We start from the raw sequence: 26,017 nt of genomic DNA on the forward strand, positions 1-26,017 counted from the left end.
AGAGGAGGTCTAGAGACAAGGACTGAGAAGTCTGTGAATTAACTTTCATGTGTGTAAGTACCAACAGCTTTCCTAGTGATTCATGAGTATAGGAAGTAGAGACTCACCTAGTCTGCTCCGTCTAATTTCTTCTGGTGAGACAGGCCGAAGCTTTCTTTCGGCTTTAATTTCTTCTAATATTCTTTCATGGAGGCTCCGTGGCCGTGGTGGGGTTGGTTTTAGTTTTCTTGCTGAAGCCTTGAAAAGGCAGTACAATGGTTAGAGACTTAATTAACTATTCTTTATTTAATAGTCATTCATACAATGCAGACTTATGAACTATATGTCACTGATTGTAATACTGCCTAATAAAGACTATTCAAGTCATTCAATATCGAGACATACATACAAACAATACATACATGCATACATGTATGTGAGTGTGTGTACAATTTACTTTGTGTGCTTGGACGTGAGTGGAGGTCAGACAACAAGAGAGTTTTGAGCGAAGACATACCAAATAATTTATTAAAAAACTGAAGGTATGTCTCTGTGCTTTAGTTTGTAATTTACAGGTAGGCCTCATACTCTCAAGGAGAAATTTGGTGAAATGCTACAGACCCATCCCTGGAGAAAATGTGTTAAGTTACATACTGGATTTAGAGGGGGCCTTGATCTGATGAAGTCAAGGATGATCTCATGAGCACTCTTTCTTAACCGAGGGGGTATGTCACCATTTACCTAAAAGGAGAAAACAGGAACAAACCAGACCGTGTGAACAGAGGACTTGTCATTGCACATTTCATACTGGGGACCCTGCTTTCCTGATGGCACAGTCGTGACCAGTCTACCATATGTTTGCTGTCTTTTTAAGGGGTAGGTTTGACAGAAGGTCTTGTGTACTCCAGGCTGGTTTTGAACTTGATGTGTAGTGAACTTCTAATCTTCTTGTTTCTACATCCTAGGTCACAGGAGTCTTCCACCACATGTGGCTTTGTTTCCCAGTCTTATTTAAACAGAATAGGCCTGGTCCTTTCCCTGTGACAACTGCACTAGGATTTATCTAACACCATCCCCTTCCTCCCTGTGCCCTCTATCCAGGTTCCATGGCAGGCATCAGCAGCAATCACTATAGACCCAGCCCAGCATGTGAGTTTAAGAAGGGGAGCTGTGAGCCAGGTAGTAATGGCACACACACCTTAAATCCCAGCTCTCAGGAGACAGACCTACAGAGTAAGTTCCAGGACAGCCAGGAATACACATAGAAAAACCTTGCCTCAAAGGCTTTTTACCCAGTGTGTAACATTTTTAAAAATCTGTTAATATATAACTTAATCAGAATTAAAATTCTACTTTTAAATAAGAGTAACACATCCTTCTAAATAAATAATCTTCATATGCCTTTAATACTTTTCCATCACAAGACCACCTAGAAAAAAGGGAAAAAATGAGATCAGCTTGCAAGTTCCAACATCCACACAAGTACATCATATGTTCCTGGTATTTCTGGCTTTTCAGTCAGGGGCTTATGTAGCCTAGGCTGGCCTCAAGTTACTATGTCTCAAACTCCCAATCCTTCTGTCAGCTCCATGCGCATGTACTAACACTCTGGCTTTATCCAGAGTCCAAGAGCTACGAGCTGGGTCTCAAGCCCACTGTGCATGACACTCCTGCTGAGGACCCTGGTGAGTGACACAAAGTGGGCCAGCAGATGCCATCTCAGGTCATAGAACTGTTGCCAAAACATAAAAGCAGACCCAACTGAAATAGGAAATGATTCCAGATGAACAAATTGTCCATTCAAAGAAAATGAGATCAATTACAAGAAACTGATCATATTTTAAGGGCACAATGGTTTATAAACAAAAATCTTGTAGTTTACAGAAAGTGATTTCTTTGAAGTATTTTAAACTACCCTGAACCCTATCTAGTTTTTGCAGTAAACATTTTGAGGCAACTGAATTTGAAGTAAAACAGATAGAAGTAAGTTGCTTTACTGCCACCCGCCCAGTTCTCACACCTCATAGCCTTCCCTTTTAGCAGCTCTTTGGAAATGAAGTCTTATGATTCACTGATGCCGCACTTCAGTAAGTTGCTCAAAGCTGAGATGTATACTTCCACTAATGCCAAACATGGAGAGGCCTGAAAAACCCTATAGCCTGACCCGAGGCCCTGGATCATGTAAAGAAAACAGCTTCTTTAGAACTATGTGAAGCTATGATCTTAGAATTCAGAATTACTTCAAATATCTGACTTTCAAATCACAAGAGGCTTGCAAGTATAGTAGACAATCTGGCAATTTTTATTAGTTTTTAGAGCAAAACTTTGCCACCTATGGATTAAGACCCATTTAGGAATAGAAGAATATCTTATATCCTGTATATAGATATTTACATTGTGATTCATAACAGTTGCAAAATTACAGTTATGAAGTAGCAACAAAAATAATTTTATGGTTGGGGGTCACAGCATGAGGAACTGTGTTAATGGGCAGCAGGTTGAGAGCCACTGCCTTAAGAAACATGTATAGACAGTGAGTCAGCAATTGTGTGGCTACAACTAATATGAAGAAAGATTAAAAACAGCGAACCAACAGTAGATTAGCTCAACTATGGTTTGTTCACGTTATAGATTGCTCTGGACTATTAATAATTGTATACAAGAGCTGGGGTGAAGTGGCAGTTAAGAGCACTTGCTGCTCTTCCAGAGGACCTGAGTCCAGTTTCCAGCAGCCACACTGGGTGGTTCACAACTGTCTATGTGGCGGTCCTAGCAGGTGTCAATGCAGGTAGTGATTTGAGAAGAGATAAGTCTAAAAACCCGGTGCAAACTATGTTAACTGGATCAGACATTGGGGAATCTAATGCCAGGGGTTCATTGTCAGCATATTCAAGACACGCTACATGATTTTTAGAAAAGTCCAATTCCAGATGTGTAATAAAGCTTAAGGTGTGACTACATAAAACCTCCTTTACAAAATACATGTAACCACGAGGAGGGTTCTATAGCTAAAAGGCCTCTGACTGACAGCAGAGAGGTCACAAACCTTAACATACGTGTGACATCTTCCTTTAAGATGAGCAACAGTTTAGGGAGGAAAGAGTCTGCAATAACCATTCTGGAGAATTTGGGTAAGGACTGCCTCCCCAGACAGGAAAAAGGTCACCATGTTGTTAAAAACAATTCACTTGCAGCCTTCTGGATGGGAAAACAGGTATTTTTATCTCTCCCTGTGTGTTTAACATTTCTGGTTTTCCTTAATGCTTTTCCATGAGTACAAGGACCTCTTCCCCTCGCCCCCAACATGCCTGTAAGTTCAGTTTCAGGGGATCTGATCCCTTTGGCCTCCATGAGCACCTGTACTCATGAACAGTTACCTACACACACACACACACACACACACACACACACACACACACACAAACACACACACACACATTATCCATTCATTATTAAGATGTAATAAAAGAAGTCCTTTAAAATTCTGGACTGCCTTGGCTTCAAGAACTGATTGGGAGCAGAAGTAGGACTGTTTGAGAAGATGTGCTCTGGTGAGGAGGAGGGAGCAAAGGACACACTGTGTAAGCCTGACAGTGCACAGGGAAACTCTGCATGCCAATTAAAATGAACGAAAAGTACACTGCAATGTAAAAAGCTCTGCACATGCTGTTTCACAATGTAAATCTGTAACATGTCAGAGATGGGCACATAACTAACAGGGAAACACACCCACACAAATATCACCAAAAAACAATACAAAGAAACAACGTTGGTTGTCTCTAAGAAACAAACTTATGAAAGGGCAACTTTTCAAATGCAAACCATAATTTGTTCATTTAGAGTAATGAAATTCATTATATACTTAAACCACATTACTTTAAAATTTTAAATCAGATAGGAATGCTAGCCTGTTTATAATGCTAGGACTCAATAGGTGTAGCTAGGAGGGTCAAAGGCATCCTTAGCAACATTCAGAATTCAAAGCCTCGCAGGGTCATATGAAACTCTGTCTCAAAACAATAATGAAAAAAGTTTTTTTTAATGATTAAAAAAAAAAAAAGGCTGAAGAGATGTTCACTTGCTGCTCTTGCAGAGGACCTGCGCTTGGTTCCCAGCACCGACATGGGAGCTCACAATCATTTATAACTCCAGTTCCAGGGGCTCCAATGCCTCCTTCTGATGTCTATGGGTACCAGGTATACACACAACATACACAGATGTAGGCAAAATACTGATGTACACAGAATTTTTTAAAATGATATAAGCTATATTTTATGATATGGAAATGAGTTTACTCCATACTTGAAGAAGAAAGTTTATACGGCATTACAAGAGTATATAATTTAATTATATGGGCCCCGGCAGCCATCTTCCAGTTAACTCGCCAACATGACGAACACAAAAGGAAAGAGGAGAGGCACTCGCTATATGTTCTCTAGGCCTTTTAGGAAACATGGAGTTGTTCCTTTGGCTACATACATGTGAATCTACAAGAAGGGTGATATTGTAGACATCAAGGGAATGGGCACTGTTCAAAAAGGAATGCCCCATAAGTGTTACCATGGAAAAACTGGAAGAGTCTACAATGTCACCCAGCATGCTGTGGGCATCATTGTAAACAAGCAAGTTAAGGGCAAGATTCTGGCTAAGAGGATCAATGTGCAGATTGAGCACCTCAAGCACTCAAAGAGCAGAGACAGCTTCCTGAAGCGGGTGAAGGAGAACGATCAGAAGAAAAAGGAAGCCAAGGAGAAGGGCACCTGGGTTCAGCTGAAGCGCCAGCCTGCACCACCCAGAGAAGCCCACTTTGTGAGGACTAATGGAAAAGAGCCTGAGCTGCTGGAGCCCATTCCCTATGAATTCATGGCCTAATGTACAAAGAGAAATAAAGGACCCGGACTACAAAGTATTTTCTTCTTTAAAAAAAAAATTAATTATATTATATATAATAGTATATAAAATATCAAGAAATATACCCATTACAAAATGGTAGAACTGAATTTTATTTTACACATATTTTGTAATGTTTACAATGAGTGAATTACTTTTAAAATAAAATGAAATATTAAAAAGGACTGGAGATGGCTCAGGGAGAGCACTGGCTGCTGATAAAGGCTCCATTCCCGACACCCAAGTGGTTCCTCACAAGTATTCATAACTCCAGTTCCAGGGGATCTGGCCCCTTGGGTACTAGGCAAACACACAGTGCACATTCACACAGTCGGGTAAAGCAATCAGATGCATAAATAAATCTTTAAAGAGAAAATAAACTGCAACATGAATAAGCTTGAGAGTGAAGGCTGGAGAAGGTCAGTGTAGGTCAAGGCAAGCAATGGAAGAGAAGAGCAAGGTCATCAGTAGTACAGTTGATCAAACATGTCCAGAAACAGCTACCGCAAAAGACAAAACAGACGCTAGAGATTGAAAATGAACCAATTGTTTAGCTCAAGTATATATAAACCAAAATCCCGTCCAAGATACATGAGCAAACAATTAAATAAAACGAGCAATTCCAGAATAGTTGGATACTTTAATACATCATTTACAAGTTATTGAACAAGACAGAAGATCAACCAAAAAACAAAAAGAAAAATTTGAAAAATTTCATAAATTAACAAGAATTCTCCACCTAATAAGGAAATATTTCTCTCCTTCTGCCTCTCTCTCCCTCCCTCTTACTTTTTCCTGATAGTCTTGATATGTAATTTATGTGGCCTTGAACTCATGATCCTTTCACCTCTATGTCCTGAGTGCTGGGAATCACAAATGTATGTTACCATTTTTCCTAAGGGTATGTGATTTTTCCAGGACAGACCATATAGCAGGGGAAAAAGACTAAAAATTTAAGGTGTAGTATTATACACTTGTAAGCCCAGCAGGCAGGAGGATAGTGAGGCCCTGTGACAGTCTCAATGACAGGTGAGGTGACAAGGACAGGAGATGGGACTGACAGAAAGTGGTTTACACAGGAGACATTTTCAAGCCAGAGCTTCCAGAATTTGCTGATGAGCTAAAAGTTCCCTTCCTTAGAACTTCGCTCAAGGACTTCACTGTACAGCTATTAGTAAAGATGTGTAGAAGAGGAAACATAAAACAGCCTGCCTATTCCTGATTTTGACATGATTTCTTTAATGACCTATGATGTAGCCATAAGTTAGAAGATACGTAATCGTTTAGAAGTAGTAATGTTAAACTAATGACATGGAAGAATATTTACAGTGTAAAACAAGTTTAACAAGTTACACAGTGAAATCAGCCCATCTTATCTAATAAAGTACAGAAAGAAAACTGGGGACTGATCAGGCTAGGCATAGTGGCACTCAGGAGGCAGAGGGAGAGGCATGCACACTGTTCTTAAGCCGCTTTGGTCTACACAGCAGGTTCCAGGCCAGCCAGTGTACCACAGCAAAACGCTGTCTCAAAACAACAATAGTTTAAAAAAAAAAAACCAAAAAAACAAAACAATAAACTCACCAGAAAAACGTGTGTGTGTGTGTGTGTGTGTGTGTGTGTGTCTGTGTGTGTGTGTCTAAATGAATATGAATGCAAATGGCAAAGCAACATGATAAAATTCTTCTTGGTTATGAAATCACATAATCATAACTTTCCTTCTTTGAGTTTAAAGTATTTCCCAAGTTTCTAGAGCGATCAAGAATTTTATGAGAAGAAATAATACTCGACTAGCCCATTTCTAACAAATAAGGTATAGGAAAATATTTGGGTGCTTACCATTACTTTTCTCAAGGTGTATCTTTTGCACCGAATGTCGTCCATGAGCATCTCATAAGGGGTGAGCTGGTATTCAATGGGCAACGGGTTGTACTGTCGCTGCTGGACTTTCTTAAGTTTCACCCCATTTCGCAAATCCCTCATCACCTGTACCCAGAACCGTGCCTGAAAGAACCAAGGACGGATAGTTCTAAAGAAATCGTCCACTAGTTTTCTCTGAATGTCAGTCACAGAGAATCAAGGAAAGGCATGGAATATAAAATACCAAATAAAGGAAACACGTTATAATTTAGGATATTATGGGATGGCTAGAAAGTCAGTAGGCTGCATTAAAAGGCATGTCCCTAATATAGACTACTGTGGGACTCTGCTTACTGAAGGGAGTATTCCCCACACCTTGACTTGGGGTTTGGCCATATTGGGTGTGTGTGTGTGTGTGTGTGTGTGTGTGCAGAAAAAGTTTTATAATGAAAATACTTATTTACTTGTAAAATGAAGTATCCAAATTTATGTACTAATTCATGCTGCAGTCCTTAAGAAGGCGAATCCATTTCCTTACCCAGTCCGCATTCTTCAGGTCCTCCAGATCTGTGCTAGATTCATCACTCTTTTCCATTTCTTGAATCTTCTTAAGATTCTACCGGTTAAGAAAAAATTTAAAAACCAATATGAAAATTATATTAAGCTACTTTTCCAGATTATAACTCCAAACAGTTATCTTTAGCTTTGTCTAGGCCTCTTTCTCCTACTGTCCACTAAAACCTGTTCCTCAGACAGGTCTTCCTTTCTTCCCATTGTTTACAAAATCTCTTTACATCTATGGGCTCTTAGCATCCATCCTTAGGTTCACACTTGTCTGTGACTCTCCTCTAGGCTTCCTGAGGCAGAAGTCCACCCACAGAGCTAATATGAGCTTTGGAACTTCTGGATGCTTGGCATGCATTTGTTATGGTTAATCTTGATTGTCAACATGATGGGATTTAGAATCACCATGGAAACAAATCCCAGGGCATGTCTTAGAGTGGTTTTGAAAAATTAGGTTAATTGAGGTGGAAAGACCCACTTTAAATGTGAATTATACATTCCATGGACTGGTGGACTAGTTCTAGGCTGAATAAAAGCAGCCTCCCCTCCATGACTGAGATGAACTGTAAACAGCCCAGCCTCAAGCTCTTGTTGCCTAGCCCCAGCCCCTCTCTCCCCGACACCTCCCCAGAGCAAAATCACCATGGAACACATTCTTAACCATTATGTAGAATCAAACTTTCCTTCCTTGGGTTAATTTAGCCAGCAACAAAAAAAGCAACCAGCACATTATTTCGTATTTATCGAATAATTTATTTATAAACTTCAATTGATAAAATGCCTTTTGATAAAATAGCATCAATCATACATTTGCAACTTGAAAGAAAATACTGATTAATAAGAGATATGGGATAGTGAGACAGCTTACAAAAGGCACTTGCCACCAAGACCAATGACCTGAGTTAGATCTCTAGGACCCATACGGTGAAAAGAGAAACCTCAGTGCTAACAAGTTGTTCTCTGATCTCTACACACATGAATGCACATGTATGCACACACACAGACACACACACACATACACAAAAAATAAATGTAGTGAAAAATTTGAAAAGAATATTTATAAATTATAACCCAATGTATTCCATTCCTACTAATAGCAATCCAATTTTAATATATTTTACTTTTGGCTGAATTATTTGCCCACTTGTCCAGAGATTAGATTTAAATGTACTATATGAAAACTTAGCTCCTTTTATATGACAATATAAACAAACAATTTAAAACCATTTATTTTACCTTCCCAACATCTCATATTACCCATCTGAAAAATGAGGATAGCATCACCAGCTTTTGAAAATATGATAATAAAAAAGTGTTAATGAAGGAAAAAAAGAAAAATTACTGTAAACACCGAAGATGTGATATAAGTTGTGTGCTCTTTCTTCTCTCCCTTGGGAAAAACAAAAGAAAAAACCCCAGCCCATTTCTAGTTACTTTAGGATGTGTTTACACTATGTTCTTTAAAAGTCAAGACTCCTTCTGAGATGCAGTAAGACCTGCACCATTCTTGGTCTGCGGACCTGTCTGAGTTACCCAATCTGCGTGCTCTGTCTACTACCCACCTTTACTTCTTTCTAAGGACTAAAAGGACTGTCACATTAAATCACTGACACACTGCTTGGCGCAGGAAAAGGATCCAGCTTAATTCCTTGTACTTCCTAAGTACAATCAATCATAATTCATTATACCATACGATACATCAAAACTTAAAACACAGTCAATTAAACATTCATTTTGCATTTGCAGTCTCTTCAGAAAAGCAATTTCACCAACCTACAGATGGCTTCTGTGCTATGTCAGCTCTAATCCCTTATGTTTATCTGAAGCCCAGCTCTTTCCTAACTGGTGTCTCGCCTCATGGCAGCTAATAGGTGATGAGACAATTGGAATCTACCCTCGTCCACATTGCAGAGGAACTGAGGCTGCTAAGGGCTGACTCCCACGCCCCTGCTCTCTGCAGTGAGTGAGGAGCAGGCCTGAAGCAAAGGGAGGCAGATGAGGAGAGTGGGCACCTGTTACCAACAAGCCCATTCCACCTCACCCTGGCTGACACAGTCCTCATGAGACAGCTAGGTCCAGTTCTAATGGATTCATTAAAAAGAATCTTCGGGAATACTTAGAATCCTAGTAACACACAAGGAAGGATAACAAAATTTATGGCTGCTAACCGGTCTTTCCAAAAAGTAGCATGATCTTACATCAAATTTTGAATAGAAAGTATTATTACTCTTAAATCAGGATTTTTCCATTCTCTATCATTTAAGACATGCCAGGTACCAGCCTAGAGAATAGTATTTCTGATATTCAAAAACCCTGCTTCTTTCCCCCAAATCACATATTTTAAAAAAATAAATCTCTGGTTTTAATAACTAAATAGTATTACATTGTATAGATGCACTACGTTTTTTTTTTTTTTTTTTTTTTTTTTTTAAATCCATTCTTCAATTGAGGGACAGCTAGGTTGTTTCCAGTTTCTGGCTATTCTGAATAAAGCTGCTACGAACACAGTCTTTGTGAGATGTAGGAGCATCTTTCAGGTATATGGCAAGATGTGGTATAGCTGGATCTTGAGGTAGAAATATTCCCAGCTTAATGAGAAACCTTTAAATTGATTTCCAAAGTAGTTGTACAGGTTTGCACTCCCATCAGCAATGAAGAAGTGTTCCCCTTGCTCCATGTCCTTCCCAGCATGTGCTGTACCTTGAGAATTTGATCTTAGCCATTCTGATGGGTGTAAGGTGGAACCTCAGAGATATTTTGATTTGCATTTCCTTGAGGACTACTGACTTTGAACATTTCTTTAAGTGCTTCTCAGCCATCCGAGATTCCTCTGTTGAGAATTCTCTGTTTAGTTCTGTACCCCATCTGAACCACCAACCAGAGAAAACACGGGCTGGACCTAGGCATCTCTGCACATATGTGACAGATGTGCAGCTTGGTCTTCATGTGGGTCCTGAACAACTGGAACAGGGGCTATTCCAAAAGCTGCTTCCTGTACGTGGGATATGTTCTTCTAGCTGGGCTGCCTTGTCTGGCCTCTAGGAGAGGAAGCACTTAGCCTCAGAGAGACTTGAAGTACCAGGGTGAGGAGATATGGGGGTTTGGGGGATGGAGGATGGGGGAAGGATTGGACAGGGGTGACCAGGAGGTGGGGCAGTAAGCAGGATGTAAAGTGAATAAGTAAAAAATAATTAAATAAAAAAAACTCTGATGATTCAAAACTGCAGTCTAAAGCACACGATCTCCCTGAAGAATCAAAATCACAGTAGAGTGGGGAGGAGCCCCCACACAAGTAGAAGTCCTTATTTGGTTTCCCTGGTGTTATTGAAGTTCTGTGCAAAAAAGATTAATGACTGAGAGTACATACTTTTTTATGTTGGAGTAACCTTTTTTCACATTGTGTGAAGGTGTGTCTCTGTATTTTCAATTGTTAATTCTGTACCAGCAGAGGGTAAGTGCCAGCAGGACTATGGTATTGTCATTTCTATGGCCATCACTGGGTTTTCTATTTGTAAATATACGTCCTTCTTCACCTGCCTAAAAGCAAACTAGAAAAGTATCAGAGGTTGTCTCGTTACTGATTGGCTGTAATAAAGACCTGAAGGCCAACCGCTGGGCAGGAGTGACAGAGAGAGAAGAAAGCAGAAGCAAGACAATCCAGAGTGGACTTGGAGGGGAACGGACCTGGACCAGAGCAGAGCAGAGCAGAGAGGTATAGAGCCATCCACATGGCAGGTCATAGGCTAGACAGTAGGGTTACGTTAGATAAGGTAGGTGGGAGGCTGCTCTAGCAAAAGGCCTAAGCTTTCAACTTTATTAGCAGCCTCCATGTCTTGTTTATAGTGCTGATGGATCTGAGAAAGTGCCACTGAAGTCTTTAGGGTTCCTAAATTGCAATGATAGAAGCAAAGGGGTTTAGGAGGTGAATTGCTTCTTCCTTATAGACTAAGAGTCCAGGGAAACAGCAGGCTGGAAAAAAGCCCATTTCCTGCTGCCTTTCAGAAACTGCTGAGGGCTCCCTCTGCTCACTTCTGATACCCACCAAGGAGCATCTTTCCTGTCCTTCAGAGTCTTTCCAATGTCGTCTTCTCCTTAGGCCTAACCTCACAGCTAAGCCCCACTCTGGCCTCTAGTACTTAACCTAGTCTACACTGTTTTCAAAGGACACCTTGCCCTTACAAGTCTTTGTGATACTCTGGTTTTGTGTGTTTTCTGTCTACTTCCTGTAACAAGAGCAGCATTTTTTAACCATTTACTTTATTTAGTGATCGGATTCTCCAAGAACAATTCTCTGTACAGGACTGACACTTAGGAATAGTTCAATAATAAATTAAGACATTTAAAAGCAAGAATGTTAAAATGCTTAAATTTCTTCAACAGCTCTTTAATAAGTCAACTTTAACTGGAATAAATTCGATCGGAGGGAAAATAATTCAAAGGAAACCTCTGGCCTTTAAACTCAAAATCCTATGGGGAACTGGGGGGTAGAAATGTGTCTATTCAGGAAAATACTTAACTTGAGCTCATACTATGTTTAAGTGTTACATTCAACCAAGAGACAGTAAATGAATAATAAAAAGGAAATACATTTCTAAGAAGAATGAAGTAATTATGTCAGCAGTACAAGAACCAGGCTCCTTAAGGGCAAATTTGTGTGTGAACACACCTTTAAAGTTTCCCTTCATTTTGTTTCAGCTAAAGAGTTTTCAGAAAAAGTTAAGTGTGCCTATAAGAACTCCCATCTGCCACCTTTATAAAGCAGGCTAAGCATACCCAGAGTGTTTTTGTCTACTACTTACTTTAACATGGTGTGTATATGCCTCATGACTCTGGGTTAAACAGGTTCAGGGATGCATCTACCATCTTTCCCTCTTCAGCTGAACTCAATTAACAGATTAACAGCATGCTCAGGAGTGATTTTATACATAAGTATGTTCAGACTTCCTGAATAAAAATCTGCATGCTTCCTTTGTCTGGTTGCTTTCAGAACAACTACAGCAGTCTCCTGGCCGGTTGCAGGCAACAAACCTTCTGCTATTCTTTGAGCTGGTTGTGTGTATTAGCTTTGCAGTCTCCAAGAAAGAACCCATTGTGTTTGGTTATAATTACAATACTAATCAGGCAAGCAAGATTCAACCAGCTTCAAAACAAACTGACTTCAAATCTCAATGCCTGAGAAAAATCTAACCAATATTCCTTTGCCAGCACATAACTGAGTTCAGCACAGGGATGCTCAGGTCCAACAGGAATTAAGTTTGTTCTATCATGTTTTTCTTGTCATTTAAGGTTCACCCCACAGCAAGCGCTACAGTTTGCTCAATAACCATAACCAAAAAGTAACAAAATGCAGGAAGCACAGCAAAGCAAATACTGGATTATGCAGACGTAGCAGAGGCCTAGCAACTGAAAGCCATGACTCAGAATGCTCATGTAATTCCAGAAATATCAGTTCCTGCTTCTGTGACGTGAAGTCCTGGGGTGGAAAGGCACGAGAAGCAGTAATTAGATATATGCACCCCAAACTCTATTGCTCTAAATCCTGCCATGGCTCATTCTCCACTCACTCTTTTTAGTTCTTACTCTCTTATATACTTCTGACCTAATACAGGTCTTTACACTTCTTGCCTTCACTTTACTGGGATCAAGTTCTTACCTGCCTACTGCTAAAAAAAAAAAAAAAAAAAAAAATCTGCCTTTTTATAATATTAAATATCACATTATTACATTTATAATAGTAATATAATATATATATTAATGTAAGTGGCTGGCTCAACAGCACTGTGTCTTAGCAACAGCACACATGTTAACAGATGCTTTCTGGCTGTGTGACTTTACATGTCTTCGCTAACTGTTCTAATCTTCAATTGATTTTATCTTCTGTAGAATGGTCACAATCAAAACCTTTTAGTTATTAGCCAGGTGGTGGCCTATGCTTTTAATCCCAGTACTCAGGAGGCAGAAGCAGGTAGATCTCTGAGTTTGAGGTCAGTCTGAGTTCCAGGACAGCCAGGGCTACACAGAGAAACTTTCCAACAACCAACCAACCAACCAAAACATAACAAAAAAAACAAAAAATGAGCTCTTAGAATTCATACAGGCCTGGCTCACAGGCAGACTCAGTAGCCATACAGGTGGTACGTATGAACCAGCTGAGGACATGCAAGGACCTGATTATGAAGCCACATTTCACCACCCAAAATTTTCACTCTTAACAATGTGTTTCACCAGCTGATACCTCTTTCTAATATCTTCATGAAATTAAAATCTTGACTCAGAAAGAAATTAACAAATTTGTTGTGAGTCTGTAAATACTACAATTGTACAAGTTTGATCAAATATGTGACTTGAAACTTCTGGTTGTCTAGTTAACAAAAAAAATTGAATTATTTGGAAATAAACTACAAATTGGTCTCATTGCAGAGATGAGCTTCTGTCCCTAGTCTATTTTAACTTCTGAATGAATTTTTTTTTTTTTGGAATAAATGTAATGACAGATGCCATCCTGCACTTGGAAGGCGGTGAGAAAACTCTAATTGGGAGTACACACATGCCAATTAACTCTTCCCATCACTGATAAACCATTCTCAGCTAGCAATTAGAAGATCTCTATGTCAACATACTTGGTTATTGGCATCTTCAAAACAAATAAGTAAAATGTGCTTTGTCAATCACACACACCAAATACTCAAGAGTAGAATGCATGTCAGTAGGTTCAATGTCAGTTCTTACGTAAGGGCCCCTTTTGATTATGTCTTCTTACATTCAAAAACCACCGTTTCCTCATCATAGTGACCATTTCATCCATGTGTCCTTTTCTCTAAGCATGGGTACTTAGAAGAGCTCTTTCATCATCTTTCCTGCAAAGTATTCCTGAGACACACTTTTACTGCGGGATAGTAGAGGTAAGAGCAAGAACACTCTGGGCAGAGATTAGTTAAACCTTGTTGGTAAAGTGAGCATTCTCCTGTCTACTGGCCTTTACAACCAAAGAAAACGACACGGGCAACAAGGGCCCAAGGTTATGATAGATGAGCGCAGGGCTACCACTCATAGACATCTGGTGGTGACTCTGCTGCCAGAAAGTGATGTGCTCACCATTTGGAGGGATATAAATCCACTTTAGGACCAGGAATAAATTTCTAGCCAACTTAAATGTCACAGCTGTATAGCTAGAAGTGTTGGGAACCAACCTAAGGGAGGGATAGGCAAGGAGAGGGAGAAAGCTGTTTATAATTCACTTCAGTATATGAGAGACAGATGTCTGTGGCTTTATTTCTCTGACTCTATTCAAGCAGAAGTCACTAACAAGCATCTCCGAGTGAGCAAACAAGTCGTCTGCACTAAGACACAGCTGAGTTTGGCTGTTTGCTTGACAAGAGATGGTGAGATTGGAAGCATTTACATTTCTGAAAAGCCAACTTTCAAATTTTAAAATGTAGTTACAGTATTTATAAGCCGGACAAAAGCCATATCATAACAGTTGGGCAAATTCCAAATATGCTCTCTAAAGCATTTCACATATGCATATAAAAGTGATATTGTAAGAAAGATATTTCAGTCATAGTCATATTCAAGACAAACTGAGATCAAAGATTTCATCATGAAGTCCTGATTTCATACACAAGACTAAGTAAAACAATTCATGTAACTTATGTACAGTTTCTCAGTAAAAAGTGTGATATAAAAATCTGAAAAATCCCTAAGGAACCATTCTTATTCTTCATCCCAGAACTTCACAGCCTGGTTAACTACTGGTAATTAAATGCTAACTGGCATCTAGAAGTCATCTTTCCATCTTAGGGTTTTGTTAAGCTTATGACATTAAACCATTTGGAAGAACTTGATGACAAGTTTTTACATAGTCTTAGGTAAGAATTGTTTCAACATCTGAAAATCAGGACACTGGAACAATGATATTATTTCTGGAGGGTTGCATGCTGGGCATGTGAACATGAGAATGTAGGTGAGCATGGATGGTCGTGTGTAGAGGCCATGGGTCAGTATCTGGTGTCTTGCTCCATCACTTTCCTCATGCTTTGAGACACCATGTCTTACTGAACCTGGAGCTCACCAATAGGCAGGACTAGCTTCCCAGCAAGTCCAATGGATCTCCTGTCTCTACCTACCTAGTGCTAGTATTCCCAGCATGCACCACCACGTCTGAATCAAAGTGGGAAGATCAAGCTGCCCAGGCTACGAGAACAGGTCTCCAAGTGATAAACAAGTGTAAACTGGGAGATTTTGCATGGAGATGCTTTGCATTTTTTTTCCTGCAAGTACACAACTGTCCTACAGTAAAAACTAAAAACAAAACAAAACAAAACCACCACCAACAAAAAACCTAATAGAAATCAAGTAGCGCCCCAGAGTAGTGCCTTGGCCAGCCTCATGCTTTGGACAGGAGAGGCACGGGAGGGAGTTGTGTGTTGTGTGAACAGTGGCACCGAGTGTCAGTGAGCATGTGCAACTCCAGTCCGTGAGCACATGACACCTAAGGCTGATGCGGTCCAAAATGTCATGTTAGTTTACCAAACAAACAAACTACATCCATGACAGATGTCCTAGTCTCAGCGTAACCGTGGGAAGCAGCCAGGTTAACATAGACCACCTGGGCTATCACCTCTGCAACTGCTCTACAATGTAAAAACAAGACCGCCTGTCTCAAAAATGCCCAAGGGGAAAGAAAATGTTGTCTCTTTAAATATATTTAATCACATAGAAAACAGAAATTGAGATAATAAAAATTATTTTGCAGGACTTACAAAGTTTCCTGCTGTTTCTGTGGTGCTGAGGACCCACTGAACTATGCCCCCTTTTTAATTTTTAATTTCTAAGTTTAAGATAAGGTCTTAATAAATTGCCTGGGCTGACCTTGAACTTACTCTAGAGCACAAACAGGCCTTGAATTTGCAGTTTTCCTGCCTCAGTTTCCCAACCTAAATGAAATCATAATTCATAATATTCAATTATTGGCCCTGTTCATTATTTAACTATACGGTGGGTTTTGTTGTTGCTGTTTTGTTTTTGTAGGAAATAAACACCTTCTTTAAGAGAGTCGTCTACCACTAGACTGCGAAAGAAAGCATTTATTTTTAGTGTCAAGCTAGGGTCCATATTGGGTGGTATAGTTAACTCAGCAATTTAAAAGTTAAATCTGTGGTTTCTATCAAGATCTGCAGCATTCTAAAATTTAATCAGCACATTTATATCTACAACACTGAATTGCTTGTTTGTAAAAATCTGTCTCAAATTTAAAATGTAACATAAGTTGAAATAGGATATAACAATCTCAAAAATTTTACAAGGCATGCACTTGAGAGTCAGACTTACACAATGTGAAAATGTGTAAGAGTCTGGACGTGCATTTAAAATGTCTCTGTGCATATTTTGCCTATAAGCTAAACTGGCAGGGAACTGAGGAATGCTTGTTTAACGAGCACAGCATGAAGAAGTCCTACTACTCTTTTTGTATAGGCTTCTTGACTATGAACCTTTGCAAGTCTAACCGTCCCTTCTCTGAGACATGAATAAACAGGAGAAGCAGCTCTCTGCTTCAATGGGGGGGGGGGGGCCTGTGGAGCAACAAAAGTGAAAATGAGATGGAGAAGTGACCAAAAGAGAAGCAAGCCGCTGGCCTGGGAGCTGGGCTGCTGTGACTTCATGTCTTCTCACCTCTGTGTCAGCTTCCCAGGGTGGTAATGGAGGGGTGAAGTATTATACAAGACTGGGGCCCTGGAGTCCACATCCCCTCCACTCAGCCTACTGAGAGCAGTTCCAGGGACGGACATGGCTGCATCCAGGCAACTAAGAAGCCAGCATAAACTATAGATAAAAGAAGAAGCTTGGGGAAGGGGATGTTAGCTAGCCTGTGCTGAGAGGGGAGGATCTGTTAGTTCATGAAGACTTCTCTGCTACAGTCAAGAGAATGAGAGAGCCAGAGACAGGAATGGGCAGTCTGGTCAGAAAGCAGCCTGCTTCCTCAGATGTATTTGGAGGGCTCTCTCTTGCCATCATCTTTTCTGATGTTACTTATACACACCCTTTCCTTTCTCCTCCCATTGGCCTAACTACTCCTGGGAACTAGAGGAACCTCAGCCTGCCTTAAAGACCCTCGCCTCTACTCTTAGCCCTCTGGGAGCTGTGAAGGGTTGAGCCAGGAGGGCTGTGATCTGGTTTATTTACATTCCAGCAGGATCATTCCAGTTTCTGAGGACACAAAGACAAGACTGCTGGGGACAGTATGACTATTATCCAGGGTCTGAAATAGCAGGCCACAGCAAGAGTAAGAGAAAGACAAGATAGGCAGAAACAAGGAACCACAGATAGAGGAAGAAATAATAACACTAGGAAAGAAAGAGGGGAAAAAAAGGAACTAGACATAGATGTTGACATCAGCCAATGATTGAAAGATTATGGGGGAGAGAGAAAGAAAAGGTGGGAGAGGGGTGTCTAACACAGGCCATTTTACTTAAGCAGTCACGTGAATAGTGATAATTCAGTGGTAGAATATCATTCAGCAACAGTAAAGGAACTTTTTAAAATTAGTAATTAGACAGGCGTGGAAAGGAGGGCGAAGTGGAGCGTCTCAGTGATCTCGAGGTCCAGGCCAGCTGGGGCTAACAGACTAACAACCAAAAATTTAACAATTATTACAAAGCAATGGATTTCATTATGACATTTTAAAACAAGACACCAGGGCCTTGTACCATTTGGCTGGCCCAGTGTTAGCAAGGATAGGCCAGGCTACCTCTGAACCTGCAACAACTTTCTTGTCCCAGCTGTCCCCGTGCTGAAATTACAGCCACCATGCATGACTTTTGTTTATTTTCATGTATTTTTCCCCTTTCCCCTCTAAATTCTATATATGAGAGGGAATATATGATTCTTGCCTCTATGATTCTGAATTATTTTACCATATATATATATGTGTATATATATATATATATTTATATATATATATATTCATATATATATAAAATAAGCTCCTCATTGCATCTTTTTCCCTACAAATAACATAATTTATTTCTTCCTTTTTAGATGTGTGTACAAGCCCACATGTGGAGGTCAGAGACTAATTAGCCATCACATTCAGGAACAATGTTACTCTCAAGTAAAAAGTTTTTCAAATTAGTGGAGTACAGTACTAAAAATGCTCACCACTCTAATTCAACAATGTCTGCTGAGAATGTTAATGTTGAAACAATTCAAAACTCCTTTAATTTATTATATGAACCTGAAACAATGCTCTGGGAAAGGTTAGGTCTGGACAACCTTAAAAAAGAATCTTTTCTACTTTCCAACACTCTAGTAAGGACAGACTTGAGATGTTCACCTGAGAGCTTTCTTTTGCACCGAGTACTGCCTGTTTCCGTATCTAAATAGGTACAATGACCTTCAGCAACTCCATCCACCCCTTTCTGCACTCTTCTGAGTCCAGTCTAGCCACATGCATGTAAAGAGCACAGGTCCCCTGGCTTGTCAATAGCACTGCTGTGAACACGGGATAGAGCAGAAGCAAGCTTAACTGTCACCTGCCCACACGACTGAGTTTATGGCGGTGTGACTTAGTGGGATGTATCACCTACTTTTTACCAGGGCTACTTAAACTGCATTTGGCAACAGGTCAGTCTCTCTCTTTTTGTCCTCACTTATCCCACAGGCATCTCTTCCTAAACATTTGAGCCTGATGCTTCATACAGCTCTGCACTCTGGCCACACAGGAAATGAGCTCTCTCTTGGCAGATCCTCCACCAAGTCTTTAGTAAGATCTCAGATAATCTTCATAACCATCTGTGCAGTATACAATAGGACTCTTCAAAATGAACCTGAACAGTTCTCTTCGAGTGTAACACTTTAAACTTTAGACATTAACAAATGGTAACTGAACAAAATAGCTAATCTTTCAGATTACCCGAGCATGAATTGCAGTGTCCTAGTCTTTAATGGAGTATACATCAACAGCTAGACAATGAGAAGAGAGTGTGTGGCCTTGTAGAGACTTTACCCACAATGTCCTCAGCAGAATGGACAAGCCTTAGAAGAATGCACAATGGGGTGAAAAGCCAGTATCATAGGAAACAGACTAAACCAATTCTGGACTACTTATTTCATTTAAAAGGAAGCTTTATGAAAGACTTTGTTTCTAAAGTAGACCCACAACACTCAAGTATACGTATAGTAGAACATGCCTGTAGTCCTGAAATTAGAGGCTGAGGTAAGAGGATCACGAGTCCAAGGCCAGCCTTGGTGTATATGGTAAGACCTTGTCTTCAAAAGAAGAAAACAACAAAGCTCAGACTAAAAAGCACAGAATGGACAATACTGAACTTTCAGGATGCCTATTTCAATGTCTATAATTATCAGTGTTTGTACCTACCTCCTTTGCACTCTTAATTTTGGTCAGAAATGTATGCAGTTCCATGGTTTCTGCAAACAGTGCCCGACATACTGCCTGATAATGATTTGGAGCCTCTGATTCAGCTGGGAGATGAGCAGCACATATCTACAGAAGAGAGAAAAATGGAATTTGGTTATTACTGGCATTTTGGGTACCACTGAAGCAAACACACCCAGTCTAGCTATAGTTTTTCTTTTAGCTGTCCTGTCATCCAAGATTCAGTGTACCATGGGACCACAGGTACACTCCACAAAATCATGTGAGAAAAAAATGGTAAAAAAATGTTTAGTAAAAGATACCCAACAGCAAAGAAAAGCTGACTAGAATGAGCTCCTATTTGAAAATGAGAGTGAGTCCATCTTCCACCTGTCAGAATGGCTAATATCAAAAACTCAGTTGAGCACATGTAGGCGAGGATGTGAAACAATGTGAACACTTCTCCATTGCTGCTGAGAAGGCAAACTTGTACAACTACTTTGGAAATCAATTTGGAGGTTCCTCTGAAAATTTGGAATAGTTCTACCTCAGGACCCAGCTATTCCACTCTTGGGCATATACCCAAAAGCTGCTCCTCTATCCCACAAACACACATGCTCCACTATGTTCATAGCAACTTTACTTGTAATAGCCAGAAACTGGAAACAACCTAGATGTTCCTCAAATAAAGAATAAATAAAGAAATGTAGTGTATCTACATAATATAATACTATTAAAGACAAAGACATCATGAAATCTGCAGGAAAATGATGGAACTAGAAAAGATCACCTGAGTAAGGTAACCCAGACCTAGAAAGACACCCATGGTGTATATCACTTATAAGTAAAAAGTACAGGATGCTTGAATGCCACTCAGAAGAGGAAATAAAATAGACATAAGAGGTGGATGGGGGGAGGAAACTGGGGGTAAGGAGGGGACCAGGGATGGGGACCAGGTGTTGGGGGGCTGGGAAAGAGAATGGAAATGGGGGGCATCTCTAGGATGAGCCAAGGACCTGGGTTGGGAGAGACTCCCAGGAGTCCAGTCTAGCTGAGACTCCTAACAGCTGGGGACATGGAGACTGAAGTAGCCACCTCCTGCAGCCAGACAGGACTTTCAGTGGAGGGAAGAGGACACCAACCCACCCACAAAATCTTGAACCCAAAATCTGTCCTGTTTAAAAGGTGCAGAGGAATAAAGATGGAGCAGAGATGGAGGGAATGACCAAACAATGACTGGCCCAACTAAAGTCTCACTTCATGGGAGAGAGACAACCCCTGACACTATTAACAATACTCTGCTATGCTTGCAGACAGGAGCCTAGCATAACTGTGTCCTGAGAAGCTTCATCCAGTAGCTGATGGAAACATGTAGAAACCCACAGCCAAATATTAGTCAGAGCTTAGGTAGTCCTGTAGAAGAGAGGGAGACTGGATTGAGGGAGCTGGAGGGGTGAAGGACATCAGAAGAAGACCTATGGAGTCAACTAACCTGAGCTCATGGAGGCTCACAGAGATTGAACCACAAAGAGCATAAAGAATCTGGACCCTCTACACACTTGTAGCAGATGTGTAGCTTGTTCTTCATATGGGTCCCCTAACAATTGGAGAGGGGGCTGTCTCTGACTCTGTTGCCTGCCTTTGGATCCCCTTCACCTAGCTGAATGCTTTGTCAGGCCTCAGTGGGAGAGAACAGGCTTAGTCCAAGTTCAACTTGATATGCTAAGATGGATTAGTACCCATAGGGGACTTCCCTTTCTCAGAGAACGAAAAGTGGTAATGAGGGAAAGGGTGTAGAATTGGGAGAAAAGGAGGGAGGAGAGCTGTAATTGGGATGTAAAGTGAATCAATCAATCAATCAATAAATCAATAAATGAAGAAAAAAGAAAATGAGACGACAAAAGTCAAAGTTCTACCTGAGATGGAAAAGGGGGGGAGGGGATTTGCTAAATAGTGACAATAACTCAGGTATTTTAACAGTATCATAATTCACTGCAGCCGTCAACTTGACAAAAATGTAACTTGGGGAAAGGTAACCTCAACTGAAGATGTGCCTTGAACAGATTGGTCTGTGGCCATGTCTTAATTGTGGCCATTTTCTTAATTGCTGATTGTCTAGGGTCTATTCACACCAGGCGTTGCAATCCCTAGGTAGGTAGGACTGTTGTATAAGAAAACTAGCTAAGCATGACAGAGAGAGCAAGCCAGTAAGCAACATTCCTCCATGGTTTCTGCCTCAAGTTACTGCTCTGTCTTCCCTCAACAATAGACTATAGCCTGTAAGCTGAAACAAAGCATTTCCTCTCCAAGTTGCATTTGGTCATGGTATTTATCACAGCAACAGAAGCAAACTAAACAGCCAGCTACCATTTACCATGCCACATGCTATTTGGCATGTCCCATATACAGCATAATACCATGCATTCTCCAATGTAATCCTGAATCTTTCCTGTGTTTGTTTGTTTTGTTACCACAAGGAGAACCAAAACATACTTCTACTAGGTTCTGAAGCCCACATTCATTCACTTGTGAGGCCTGGGAAAGTGGGAATGGAGGGTGGTGAGGACTGCAGAGCTGGTGATTTACTCGGGTACTACCTGTGTCCTCCTGTCCCAAGATAACTGTAGGAAATGCAACATAACATGAAGACAAGTTATCTGTTCCTTTATTTGATTGCAGAGATACCCTCTTAAGAGTCCAAAGAATAATGTTGTTTCTATAAAACGACTATTATGTACTCATTTTCAGTAGTCACATTTTAAAGTTCTTCACTTGCAGTAAAAAACTGTTAACTTCTCTTAATAGTCATTAATATAATTGTTGGAAAATATGTTATGTTTTAACAATTTCTAAAAAAAAAATGCCTATACTCAATCCTACCACTTGGTAGGCAGAGACAGGAAAGGCAGCAAGCCATGGTCATCCTCCACTAGGTGGAAGGTTCAAGCCAGTCTGGGATCCATAAAATAGTTTTATTTTAAGAGTCAAGAGAAGGTATAGTGGCACACACACACTGAAGGTCCCAGCATGTAAGGGTCAGGGTCAGGGTCAGAGGCAGAGAGACAGAGAGGCAGAGAGGCAGAGGCAGAGGCAGAGAGGCAGGCAGAGGCAGAGGCAGAGGCAGAGGCAGAGAGGCAGAGAGGCAGAGGCAGGAGGAACTCTATATGAGTTTGAGGCCAGCCTGGTCCACATAGTGAGTCCCAAATAGTCAGTCAAAAATACATAATGAAATCCTGTCTCAAAACAAACAAACAAAAAAGAATATCAAGGGGGAAAAAGATTATGAAGAATCAAAATAATAAAAGGAGGTCAGTGGTAATCTTATTGCTTTTCATGTTTCTTAGCAGAAGGTTCTGTGTTACGTTTTTTGCTGTGACAAAGTACTGAGAAGAACAAAGGAGCAAGGGCTAACTCAGGCCTGGCTCCCTAGGCTTCAGTCCAAGCTCACTCAGCTCTGCTGGTGCTGGCCTTTGGGTGGTGAGAGGCTGGAGAGCATGAGGCTGGATCATGGTGGACAGGTGGCAGAGAGAGGACCTACAGGGAACACCCTTCAAAAGCACCACACAAAGGCCTACTTCCCCCAATAAGGCCAATCTAACTATGATCTCATCAGAGGGCAGAAACATTGATGACATCATCATAGCACCTTTATGATTCCATCACCTCTAAATAGCACTACAGGTGGAGACCAGGCCTTTAACTAGAGCCTTTGTGGGGTTATATCATATCCAAATTTAACAGTTTCCCACTCAAACTCAAAATGATTTCCTTAATTAAGACTTCCTCCTCAGATGAGGATTAAACCCAGTACCCTACTCCTGAATTAAAACCCCAACTCTAGAATTTATTTTGTAAGACAGTAATTCAGTATCAAATTGCATAAGATGTTTATCACAAGCAAACCAACAAAAACCACATTTATAAAGTCTATTATAAAAATGGATCCTCTGGAAGATGAGCTTCTTCACTGCTCAGCCATCTCTCCAGCCTCTTTATTTGAAAGGAACACATGTTCAAATTTGTGTGTACAATTTATTTGGCTCTAGAATCATGTACTGGCTGGTTTTGTGTCACCCTGACACAAGCTGGAGTCATCACAGAGAAAGGAGCCTCAGTTGAGGAAATACCTCCATGAGATCCAGCTGTAAAGCATTCTCAACTAGGGATCAAAGGGTGAAGGGCCCAGCCCATTGTGGGTGGTGCCATCCCTGGGCTGGTAGACCTGGGTTCTATAGGAAAGCAGGCTGAGCAAGCCAGGGGAAGCAAGCCTGTAAGTAACATCCCTCCATGGCCTCTCCATCAGCTCCTGCTTCCTGACCTGCTTGGGTTCCAGTCCTGACTTCCTTTGGTGATGAACAGTGTTATGGAAGTGTAAGCTGAATAAACCCTTTCTTCCCCAACTTGCTTCTTGGTCATAGATCTATTTGTGTAGGAATAGAAACCCTGGCTAAGACAAATCAGTAGCAAAGAGCCCAGATTGAGTCAACTCTAACTACCCGTTTATTTATACTGAACCTGTGTCTATTCTTTCTTTCCATATAATCAAGAGGCATAAATAAAATATGGTGTCTGTATTTGCTATACATTCAGAGATCTTTATCACTAAAATAAAAACAAACTTACAAGATCCTAGAATCCCTACCAATTGTATTATTGCAACTTAGTTTCATGTTTCTATATCTAACAATAACAAAGCGATCATGGTTTGGTGAGATGGCTCAGCAGGTAAAGACCCTGGAACTCTCATGCAAAGGAGAAGGAAGATAATTAACTTTATGAAGTAGTCCTCTGACCATGTCATGCACGCACGCACACATGCACACACGCACACACGCACACACACACACACACACACACACACGCTAATAATTTAAAAACTTAAAAAGAGAAAGAACAGGGCTCAGTGGTTAACAGCACTGACTGCTCTTCCAGAGGTTCTGAGTTCAAATCCCAGGAACCACATGGTGGCTCATAACCATCTATAATGAGATCTGATGCCCTCTTCTGCTATGTCTGAAGACAGCTACAGTGTACTTATATATAATAAATAAATAAATTAAAAAAAAAGAGAACAGTCATATTTTCTCAGTTAATTCTTTGTCTTTACTTTCAACAAAGTCAAGCAGTCATTGCTAACTGAATTAGTCATTACTAGTCCCACTAAACCACAGAGTCATATCTGTCTCCATTGTCATAAGCAATGTGTTTTAGGATATTTGTTTCAAATTTTCAAAACTTGTTAAACATCTTAGCAATTTCCCCCATCATTCAGTTGAAAAGAAAAGTCAAAATATTCGCAAAAATGAGAAACGTATAGGCAAGGTTGATTAACACTGGAAACCAACAGCAGATAGTGAGGTTGGGATATTCTCAAAAGAAAGTGCTAACTAAGACCAGAACTGGTAAAGGTATGGCTTCCCTCCAGTCTATAAAATATATCTTAAGTGTACTTTTACATACTTTTTTCATAGGCATAGTGGCTCAAATCTAAAACACAGGTAAAATGAATTCATTCTCATAGTTAAGTGCCTAGGAACCTGTTTAAAAAATAAGTCATTGTAATGCTGCTGAGTAGGAATTCTGAGATTTCCATTTGTCTTCTAAACCTGCAGAGTGAGAACCTCCTGGACTACTCCTGAGTCCTGCGGCTGGGCTGACTGCACGGACCACGGCCCCATGTGCTCTTTCCTCCCCTCCTCTATTCCTTGTGCAGCCCCTCCCCAAACCTGTAGGCACTGCCAGAATGTAAAATTCGCTTCTTATGTAATACCTTCTATTCTTCACATTTTATCACTGTTTATTAGTGGTTTTCACAGAATTAGGTCAGTTTTGGTCTGCCAGCCTCCAAATATGTTTATATTTTTCTTTATTTTGACTACCTTGTAGTATTTGTATGCATTAATGGGGTTTGGTATGATATTTTCACACAGGCACATGACCACAGTGACCAAGTCCAATGTGTCTAACCCTACTAACCGCCAGTTCATATCTGCATCAGTTTTGTTTCCTTTTATTATGAGGGAAAACATGGCGTTTCTTTTTATATCCAGCTTATTTCACTTAGGACACTAGCCTTCCATGTCTATTTTAAATATAGTCCTTAACATCTAGAATATCTAAAATGAATAAAATTTGTGAAAAGTTAATGTAGGTGGCTCACAACAGCTTGTAATTCCAGTTCCAAGGCATTTTGTCATCTTCTGCTGGCTATGCGCATGCTCTCTCTCTCTCTCTCTCTCTCTCTCCTTCCCTCCCTCAAAAAAATCTTTAAAAAGAAAGAGGAGGAGAGGGAGGAAGAAGAGGAGGAAAGTGAGGAGGGGGAGGAAGTGGAAGAGGATGAAGTAAGGAGGA

The 26,017-nt window shown here is 40.4% G+C and overlaps 1 protein-coding gene and 1 pseudogene across 3 annotated transcripts in view; one reads left to right on the forward strand and one right to left on the reverse strand.

Moving 5' to 3' along the window:
• Positions 1 to 26,017, reverse strand: part of SPIRE1 (spire type actin nucleation factor 1) — a 116,979-nt gene that overhangs the window by 33,042 nt on the left and 57,920 nt on the right. For both annotated transcript variants that reach the window (XM_080919746.1, XM_080919745.1), the window contains exons 4-8: positions 19,670 to 19,795; positions 7,268 to 7,345; positions 6,709 to 6,873; positions 634 to 720; positions 108 to 237 (exon numbers count right to left, since the gene is read on the reverse strand). In XM_080919746.1, the coding sequence (XP_080775872.1) occupies positions 108 to 237; positions 634 to 720; positions 6,709 to 6,873; positions 7,268 to 7,345; positions 19,670 to 19,795 (586 nt within the window). The remainder of the gene's footprint in view (positions 1 to 107; positions 238 to 633; positions 721 to 6,708; positions 6,874 to 7,267; positions 7,346 to 19,669; positions 19,796 to 26,017) is intronic.
• LOC308423609 (large ribosomal subunit protein eL21-like) lies at positions 4,369 to 4,873 on the forward strand (annotated as a pseudogene). The gene has a single exon. The product of its transcript is annotated as a large ribosomal subunit protein eL21-like (transcript).

Source organism: Micromys minutus (assembly GCF_963924665.1).
Source record: "Micromys minutus genome assembly, chromosome: 8".
Classification (NCBI taxonomy): Eukaryota; Metazoa; Chordata; class Mammalia; order Rodentia; family Muridae; genus Micromys; species Micromys minutus.